The sequence below is a fragment of the Amborella trichopoda genome, chromosome 12 (assembly GCF_054954075.1).
Source record: "Amborella trichopoda isolate Santa Cruz 75 chromosome 12, AtrichopodaSantaCruz75HAP2 v2.0, whole genome shotgun sequence".
Lineage (NCBI taxonomy): Eukaryota > Viridiplantae > Streptophyta > Magnoliopsida > Amborellales > Amborellaceae > Amborella > Amborella trichopoda.
In genome coordinates, this window is record NC_142347.1 from 5,977,409 (window position 1) to 5,987,550 (window position 10,142).

Here is a 10,142-nt window from a genome sequence, read left to right on the forward strand (position 1 = left end):
AACAACTTCTTAGTGGTGATTTCCTGAGAGAATAAACAGAAATCTCAAAACAACTTCTTAGTGATGATTTCCTGAGAGAATAAACAGAAGTTTCAATTGACAAAAAGTGTGTGGAACTCTTAGCTACTAGGATCAAAATGAAAAGAAAAACCCACTGGGATATCCCATTGATGATCCATCTACAGTAAATTTGGATATTCATTGAATATCTTTTCTCGAGGTACTTCTCTCTTCTCTGTTGTCGGGTAAGAGGGTATTGTATGACTGGAAAAACCTCAAAGTTGCCACAAGAAGCACCTCCTAACCGACCTATGAGCATGAAGACTTCTATTAAAGGAAAATGTTACGAGGGATTTGTTAACTTCTTCAAAAAAAAAATGTTAGGAGGCAGTTGTAGCGTATTTGATTTTATCTCTTAAACTTGAATTATAGTTGCATGGTTGAATCTCAACCTTACATGACAAATTGAAAATCCAAAAGAACATAAAAAAGACTGAAAATGGAAATTGTTTTCTATAGCAGCAAACAGATGGACTTAAACTCTCTTAAGGAGTAGGCATAATTAGCTGCATAGCCTGAACCAGTGTCTCTCGAAACCGTTTCAAATCGAGCCTCAAGTTCTGACCATCCACATAAACAGCGCGGCTGACGTTGTAGCCCTGCATGTGAATTACCATTGGATTGGTGAGGACAGGATGATCCGGCGGGTACTTATGATACAATGAGCTCTCCTCAGGAACAATGTGATACTCCAAGTATCGCATGCCCATGGCACCGGCAGGCTCTGCATAATAATTGGTTGAAGCCCAGTCCAACCCCAAAGGAACCACTTGAAGCAGCACAGCCCCAGGTGATAAGAAGAGGAAGTTTGCCAGCCCAGCCCCATGTGCACCGAGCAACACGTTACAGGAGGCCACCATTGGTGCAAACCTTTGTAAGTCTGCCATCCTGTGGGCTGAAACCACCGCCACCTCGAACCCCACCTCTCTCATCATTTGAATCATCTCTTCTTCATTCAGGAACACCCTCGTCTTCCTCCGAGATATCAAGAGCAAGGTTGGTCTTTTGAGCACTTCGAGAACTGGAGGCACTTGGCCATGGTCTAAAGAGAACGCCTGCATAACAAAATTTTTGAAGTCGGACATGGTGTAGCCATTAGGAGTCTCTGAGGGATAGGTGCCCATGTCTTTATGGTACTTAAGCCCCAAGACCATGCCAGGAAAACAATGGATCCTCGAATCCTGCTTGTGATCAATTACAGGGTATGTTGATAGGTGGTTAAGGATGGGTTTGTATTTCTTTACCCACCATGGCTTGAGATCAGTCACGACGAGTTGCACCCTGGATTCGAAATGGCGGGTGGTTATGAAGAGTGGGACGATTACGTCATTGAAATCGTGGAAGAGGTTGCTGGTGAAACCTGCAGTGGAGAAGACCACTGCAGGGACATTATGGTGAACACTACAAGACTTGGCCTCGTCACTTTGGCTACCACGCACCAAAATGGGGGTCACTGTGGCCATGGCATTCTCGGCCAGCTTGCCTGCATATGGCTTCACTGTGCGGTTCAAGCGTCGAGTCGTAGGTAAGTAGATAGTGGAGGATGATGGGTCCAGCCTCGCATTTGCTATTATGACACATACATCAGAGACTGGGTGTGAGATGCAGGATAAACCTTCCCCATAGGACTCCATGCTTCCACCACTTGTTCCTGAGACATTCCAATTTGGTTATCACACGTATTTTCCATTTGAACCCATTCATGATGTGAAACCATAAGATCTAACTCGAGAGAACAAGATATCAGTGTTGATATCTGAAACGCAATATCCCAAGTTCAAATTCCTTTGGTGAATTAACAAGAAAAAAAAAAAAGAATGAAAAAGAAAGAGATTTTCAAGTTCATGAATATCTTACTTACCAAAAGAAAATGTTATTTGATCTTGGGAAATATATCAAGGGTACAGTTGGCATACGGATGCATCCGTTGCTGTAAAGGTAAGGTGCGCCTTCAAATTATTTTATCATGGTATATAATTTTGATGTAAAATGTTCTTAGCATTATCTTAAAATCTATTTTTATATCGAATTATAAAACTTTAAATTTCACAAATGGTCAAAATCAAGTTGATCTATAAACATATGAAAAGCTTGAAAATGGACGGTGTAGATAATATGTTGTAAAATGCACTATTTCTAAGACTTAAAATCCTTTTATTTTTCATGATCATGCATCTCGATGTCGAGATGATCAATCAAAGGGTTTTTCAACATTAAAACTACCTTTTCCGATGGATACATAGGTGCATCCGTAGCTCTACATTATAAGGTTGCAACCTTACATAAACTTTTTCCATTTAATCAATATGCACCCTAGAAGTGAACTATTTAATGTATTACCTATTTTTTGTTTTAATTTCAAAGATCTCATCAAAATGCATTAATTATAATAGTTGAAATTTTAGGGGTATTTCAATAAATGGGTAAAATGTTCCTAGGGATCTGCCTTTAATCTTTTCCAAATGCTACTGCACCGTAACTATGTTTTTAATTTTAAAAATGACAAACCTTCACATGAAACGCACTTTGGCTGAAGAATTTTATGTCATTTCAAGGAGAGTCTAAATAAAGTTTAAAAACATCGGATATCATAATCTTGCTCATGCACCATTATGAATATATGTCATAGGGTGGCAAATCATGCACCATTATGAATATATGTCATAGGGTGGCAAATGGTCGGGTCGGGTCCGGGTCTTGGATTAGACCCAAAAATTAAAATCTCTATGTATTTAATTATATCTAAATATATTTCATATATTGAGACCCGAAAAATATTACCTGACTTGGACCCATATCCAACCTGCCAGGTCCAATTTTTGGACCCATACCTGGACCCGGATTGGGTCTGCCCCTCGGGTCGCGGGACCAGCCCAGGTCTGGGTCCAGGACCATTGCAATCCCTACCCATGATGAGAGAAGATTGGACTATGTTTTCAAATAGGGTGTGGTAACCATTGCAATCCCTACCCGTGATGAGAGAAGATTGGACTATGTTTTCAAATAGGTTGTGGTAAATGTCGTTTTAATATTGGCAATCTACCTTAAAATATATTTTTATCTTTATTTATGAAGTTTAAAGCTTCAAAAATAAAGTAGATTGATAGATATATGAAAACTTGAAAATCTTGAAAATTCATGTTCTAAAAATATGTTACAAAATACAGTATTTTTAAAACTTGAAATCCATTTTTTTCTCATCTCCATACATCTTAATGTCGAGATGATCAATTTGAGGATATATGGGGATCAAAATAACCTCTTCTAGTGAAATTTTTGAGATAGGCTCTAATTTGATTGTTTAGAGCCTTGGCTATATATAAACTTTTCCCTTTTAGGTATCAGCCCAGGGCCTGTTATAGAATTACACCTCATGGGTGGTATTATAACCTTGGTTGCTATTGAGTTTGGTTCATAGGACGTAAAGGTCCATGACTTGGTGTTGGTCTCGCTTACGTAAGGTCTTAACTTTTGGCTCTTTTATCTACAAAGTGGCTGTTCTTAGGATTCAAACCTGCGCTCTTCCGCTAGCTGAGCCTTTTACAGTCACACCAAGTGATGCCCCTAGTTTGGTTCATGAGCATGTTTCTAAATAATTGAGTCGGCAGGTGTTAAATATTTAAGTCTTAGAATATGGGGTAGGTGATCAATCCATCTTGTGTTTTAAAGATACTTTTGTATTTCACACAATATGCCATTTTGCCAATCAAATGTGAAAGGTTTGCTTGGACCCACAAATGTCAAACTCAAAAAGAGCCACTCAAAATCAGCATCATGACCATAGCATTTCGATTATCGTGGGTATAAAATTAGTGGAAAATACAAACAATGTCAGTTTCCCATCCACTCAAAAAAAGAGAAGGGAGAAAATTAATAGAACATTTTGATCGAGGGACTGCTACTTGTGTTGATGTTTTGCCAAACCCAGTAACTTGATTAAGGAAATTCCAAACCCATTATTATTTTTTAAGCTTTAAATTTTACAATTAGTATCGAAATAAATTTTCAGGCCATCGTAAAAAATTTTGATATTAAAATGACATCTTTGACACTATTTAAAAGTGTGCATTACTTTGACTGTTCAGGGCTTCACTTTGATTGTTTAGGGCCTCATCCTTATACGATCTTCACCCTTTGAAAAAAGGACTTTCCTATTAAACAATTAAGTCTTAAGACTTGTTTGATTCCTACTACTGAAATACTGAAAGAAAAAAGAATGCTATCCGAGCATATTCTCACATAAGCAAGTTACACTTGTTCTTGGCACTTTGAACACTAAAAAATCAAATGAATGATCTAGATTTGTTATTGAAACGAAAATTCTTGTAAAACATCTTTTGGACTTACCATAGAGGCAAATCAATTTATTTGAAAATTTTAGGATTAGAAACATCTCCTGTATCTCTCCAGTGGGAGCCAGTGTAAAGTTCATTTTAATGGGATCACAAAGTATTATTCTTTCAAACTTGGTTTTAAGGGTGCGGCCGCGGCTTCATCCAAGGCATAGCTTAGTTCAAGCCACAGCCTTCATAAAATTCCAGTTTTCATTAAAGTATGAGAAATGAATAAGCCTGTTTGAATGTACTTGTTAGTACCGCTATTCACTATTTCAGTAAAATTATTTCTGATGATGAGTTATCTGATTGGTAGAATACGAGCATGTAATTTTACATATAAGTTTATCATTTTAAAAAGTTGTTTTTACTTTATTCTATATACATTTCTCAAAATTAGATGTTTTTTCCTATAAATAGTGAAAAATAGCCTGAAATTGTTGAAGGCTTTAAATTATTAAATAACATTATACCTAACACAAGAAATACACCAACAATTAAGACAATAATACTTTCAGAGTATCTTAATTTTAAGGATGAGGTTTAGGGTGACAAGCCTCACCCAAAAAGAAAATAGTCTCTTCCAGATAAGGAGAGGTTTCTATAAGGTTTCTATTAAGACTATTTTCTTTTTGATACTATTTAGAGGGGTGCCTTACTTTTATTTTGGGTGAGGTTTCTATAAGAGCGAGAGCAATCATCTAATGCAACGGTTGTGTCGTAGTATAATGCAACGTTGTACCATGGGTTTATAAGATAGTCTATTCTAGATAAGAGTAAATGTCATAGAAACCTAAGCCTAATAAGCAACAAACCATGGAGAATAAGGGTGAGAAGCCTCAGAGGGGCTGCACGCATAGCATGGCTTTCATGCTCATGAATGAACGGCAAAGAAACTTGGAGCTTTTCTGCACAAACAAAGAGAACATAAAAAAAAAAAACATATTATATAATTTGTATTTGGATTTTTTTATAAGAGTAACGATAATATGAGACCCTCCCACACTCATGTGAGTAAGACCTCAAATGATCACCATTAAATTTTGATGCAGATATCTAGAAAACCCATTCACCCAAGTCTCACACCCATGTCATAACTTTTCTAAAGATCTATATCAAAATTTAATAGTAATCCTTTGGGGTCCTACTCACATAGGTATGGGAGGGTCTCATAATATCATTTCACTTTTTAAAATGTTTTTAAATTTTTTTTTTAAGATCCTCATCTCGACCTCTAAACTCGAGATACTCAAGCTCACCGAGGTGGCGAGCCCCGATTGGTTCGCCTGAGTGGTCGACCATTACATAAAGCTAGAGGCAAGATGTAAGAGAGAGGAAGAGATGTACTAATACTTCTCGAGTTCAAAAAAAAAAATTAAATTAAATTGTAGGAGACAGAGAGAAAAGAGGGGATTACTGCAAGCGTTATTGATGAAATCGGGCCATAACAGGGAGCTACAGAATAGAGCTACAAGAAGGCCTCCAGTTACACGCGTGAGCAATGGAATTTTTGTGGGCTTACCCATCTTTCAACACATCTCCATATGCCAGGGGAACCTTTTATAAACCCAATGCCTTCTTTAGAGAGAGAGTGTGTCTTAGAGAGAGAGAGTGAGAATATGGTCTCAAGGAAAATGTTTATACTGTTGAAATAAGGTGCACTTAAAAAATCCTCCAGTGGAGAGTATTTTGGCATAGGAGACCCTCTAACTGATTATCTCGACCTTAAGATGAATGGACACGAAGAAAAAAAAAAGAATTTCAAGTCAAAAAAATAGTACATCTTATAACAAATTATATAGACCGTCTATTGTTAATATTTTCAAATTTTTCTTGATCTGTGTCATTTTTTAAATTTTATAACTCAAGATAAAAAGCATGAGATTTTCGACACCAAAATGGCATATCTAAGTAAATTTTATAGGTCGGCCTTACGTCTACAGTACAAGGAGACAACCTTGTACAAACCTCACCCCTCTTAGAGAGAGACTTTGTTTGGAGAGAGAGAGAGTGAGAATGTGTCTTAGAGAGAGAGAGAGAAAGAGAGAGAGGGAGTCTCAATAATTTGGAAGTTGGGAGGTCATATGGCAAGCAGTTTGAAATTGGAATCCCGAGTGCGACCCGCTAACAAATTGTTGTATGATATATCACACAAAAAGCCTGAAGGCTTGGAAGTTGAAACAAGAGGCCCATTCCTTTTGTATTGGTCTATAAGACTTTTAACTATGGGCTTCCTGGCTCTTGCCACTTTCAATCATATCATATTATTATATATTTAAGCAGATATTGAAAAAAGATTATGAATGACCTACTCCATTTGTTTTAGAGTTGCAACACTAAATTCTTGTATTATGTTTTCAATTTATTTAAGCAAACATTTTATTTATACTTTCCAACCCATATATATTTACCTACATCTCTCATATCTCAGTCGTCCGATCTAAATAGATGGTTCGGATGGCTTCAGTTGTACTGTCACAAGTAAGCCACCATTTGATCTAGATTTGACATCTTAGAGTATTTTAATTTTATTTTTTTACAAATCGTATGAACATATATGTATACAAAAAAAGGGTGCATTGTACGGCTTCTGGGGACAGTGCTGGGAAGGATAGGTATAGCATATCTGTCATCATCTCAATGGAGCACACTTAAATAAAATGATTGTATACAATGAGACCATTTGCCTTTAGTATAAGGAGGTCACAATTACTTATAACTATCCGATGTGAAATCTGGTAGCTTGGATCTATCGCAAGGTTCGAGTAAATCTGTTTTGAACATTGAGCTTGATTAATAGAATAAATACAACCATCCAATTGCATATCGAATGATCAAGATCAATTGTGACTACCTTGTATCAAAGACAAATTGTCTTATTTTATACTTTTCTTAAAATATATATAAAAGAATTCAATAAAATAAAAAATAACCAAAATACTCTTAAAACTTTTAAGGGTATTTTATTCATTTTATTTTATTGATTTGTTTTTTATATTTTTCATAGGTGCGAGTTTAAGAGATGATTGAATGCGCCAAATCTGGTATCAATATCATTTATTTAAAAAAAAAAAAACTGTGTTTAGGCATGATATATATATATATATATATATATATATATATATATATATATATATATTGCATACCATAAGACCATTTACTTTTGGTATAAAGTGGTCACAATTACTTACAATCATCCGATGTGAAATTTGATAGCTTAGATGTATCACACGGTTCGAGAAAATTACTTTTGAAGTTTGAGCTTGGTTAATAGAATAAATACAACCACCCAATTTCACATCCAATGATCAAGATTAACTGTCACCATCTTGTACCAAAGATAAATGGTCTCATTCTATATAGATATATATATATATAGTGCGGTTTTTATAGAGCCTAAGCTCCAAAAAATCAAATTAGAGCCTACCTTCAAATAGTGTCGAGAAATGTGGTTTCAATATTGGAAATCTTTGTGATAGCCTTAAAATATAGTTTCATATTCATTTAAAGTTTAAAGTTTCAAAAATAGTGTAGATCAACATATCTACGAAAACTTAAAAATCTTGAAAATTAACGGTCCAAAAATACTTTACAAAATACACTATTTCTAAAAACTTGCAATCCATTCTTTTCTCATGTCCATGCATCTTGATGTCAAGATGATCAATTTGAAGATATATGGGCGTCCAAACAACCTCTTCAAGTGAAATTTTGGAGGTAAGCTCAAGTTTGATTGTTTAGAGTCATGGCTCTATATACAAAATCAAATTAGAGCTTGCCTTCAAATAGTGTCGAGAAATATGGTTTCAATACCAGAAATCTTTTTGATAGTCTTAAAATATATTTTCATCTTTATTTATAAAGTTTAAAGCTTCAAAAATAATGTAGATCGAGAGATCTATGAAAACTTGAAAATCTTAAAATTTAACGGTCCAAAAGTGCGTTACAAAACACACTATTTCCAAAACTTGAAATCTATTTTTTTATTATGTCCATGCATCTTGATATCTAGATGATGAATTTAAGGATATTTAGGCATAAAAACAATATCTTCTAGTGAAATTTTTGATGTAGGCTCGAATTTGATTGTTTAGAGCCTCGGCTCTATATAAACTTTTCCCATATGGTGAAACCATCTTTATACAAATAGAGAAATACAGAGAAATCTCAGAATGGCAGATAAATTGTGTGGTATAAAGGTATACCGTGGAGAAAGTCCCTTCTGATGTAATGGATTATCACACTGCCACCGATCTAAGGCTCACCACAACCACCTCAATGAAAGAAATGGACGGTCATTGGTCCTGTGGGGCAATGTATATAATTTATTTGTATCTTATTGGTATGCGGTCCACCTTTGGAATTTTTAAGTTTATAGTTTGTTAGAGGGAAAATTGTAGGACTCTCTCTCCTCCTGTTTTTACGTGTTCAAAAAATGAAACTGGCCTCAAAATTGGCCTATGGCCTGTTTCGACTAACTGGTAAAACTGGCCTGTTTCGACTAACTGGTAAAACTGGCATAAGGTCCCGACCAGTTCAAAAAGTGTTAAAAGAATAAAAAATTCAAAAACATTATGAAAAGTATATTTAAAAGTATAATTAAACAAAATACATCTAAATAAAGTTGAAAATTGATGAAAAAATAAATTTAAAAAATCGATTTATGTTCAAGGGTATTTTTGAGATTTTTTAAAAAAGATGAGAAAATCTCGAAATAAAGATTCATGGCCAAAACAGTTAAACAATTTTTGCCAAAATGATAAAAAATATTCAAAAAACAGACCCCTTATATTTTAGTATTTTATATAATTCTTTTTTAATTTCTTTAAAATACCCGGTTGGACCACCAAAGTTGGAACGGCCGGTGCCCGGTTTGGGTTTCATCAGCCAATTCCAAGTTGGACCAGCTGAGTTTGCGAACACTGGGGAAGATCTTCCAGTCTCATGAAATTCCTATGTGCAAATTAATAGAGCTCAAGAGGAGCAAATTGTTTTAGGAGATTCATTTCCTTCTTAAGGGAGGTAACCATAGTTTAGGAAAAGATTTGCTCACTTGTATATTGTAATAAAAAAATTTTACATACTGATGGGGTACTTAGCTTTTGTTGAAGGTTGTTTGAAAATAGGACTTTCCAACAGATTTTTTTTGGGTTGTTTGAAAGTTGGGACTTTCGACTTTCGAATCGAGCAAAATATTAGGTTTTTTTCTTTTTCTTTTATTTATTTCATTATATTATGGGCAATTGGAAAATTGGACTTTTTTACCTCCCGCCTGAAGGCGTATTTGGTCAGTTCAAAATGATAAATGCATGTGTTTTTGTATTTTGGGAAAGTTAGACTTTTAAACTAGGGAAAATAGAAATTCGAAAAAGTAAGAACTCAACGTAATATAACTCAAAATATAGAACATATGATAATGCCATATATTTTTCCATAAGTATGTAAATTTTTATTATATGAAGTATAAATGGCAGCAGAGGATTCGAACCCTGAATTAAACTGCCCATTCCTTCCTCCATAAAGAAATGCCATTCATGCTGAAAGAAAACACCAAAGTATAAACATAATATAATAAAAAGAAAACACCAAAGTATAAACATAATATAATAAAGAAAAATGAGCTAGTACCCAGTTTTCTATTTGTTAAAGAAGCTAGTCAACTAGGGGAGTGGGCCATGTTTTCAGAGTAAAAAATGAGTGTTTTTTCTTCCCTAGTTGAAGCACTACGAAAACTAAGTCTCACCTTCT

The 10,142-nt window shown here is 34.9% G+C and overlaps 1 protein-coding gene and 1 long non-coding RNA gene across 2 annotated transcripts; one reads left to right on the forward strand and one right to left on the reverse strand.

Annotated features, from left to right (window-relative positions):
• Window positions 1-394: 394 nt before the first annotated feature.
• LOC18433656 (alpha-1,3-arabinosyltransferase XAT3) lies at window positions 395-5,928 on the reverse strand. Its single transcript, XM_020666911.2, has 3 exons — window positions 5,812-5,928; window positions 5,210-5,302; window positions 395-1,711 (listed from the first exon to the last, which is right to left on the reverse strand). The coding sequence occupies exons 1-3, from the start codon at window positions 5,918-5,920 to the stop codon at window positions 546-548; spliced, it is 1,368 nt and encodes a 455-aa protein (XP_020522570.1). The 5' UTR covers window positions 5,921-5,928; the 3' UTR covers window positions 395-545.
• Window positions 810-1,931, forward strand: LOC148779400 (uncharacterized). The gene is made up of 2 exons (XR_016045191.1): window positions 810-934; window positions 1,020-1,931. It is a non-coding gene; the product is annotated as an uncharacterized LOC148779400 (long non-coding RNA).
• Window positions 5,929-10,142: the final 4,214 nt, after the last annotated feature.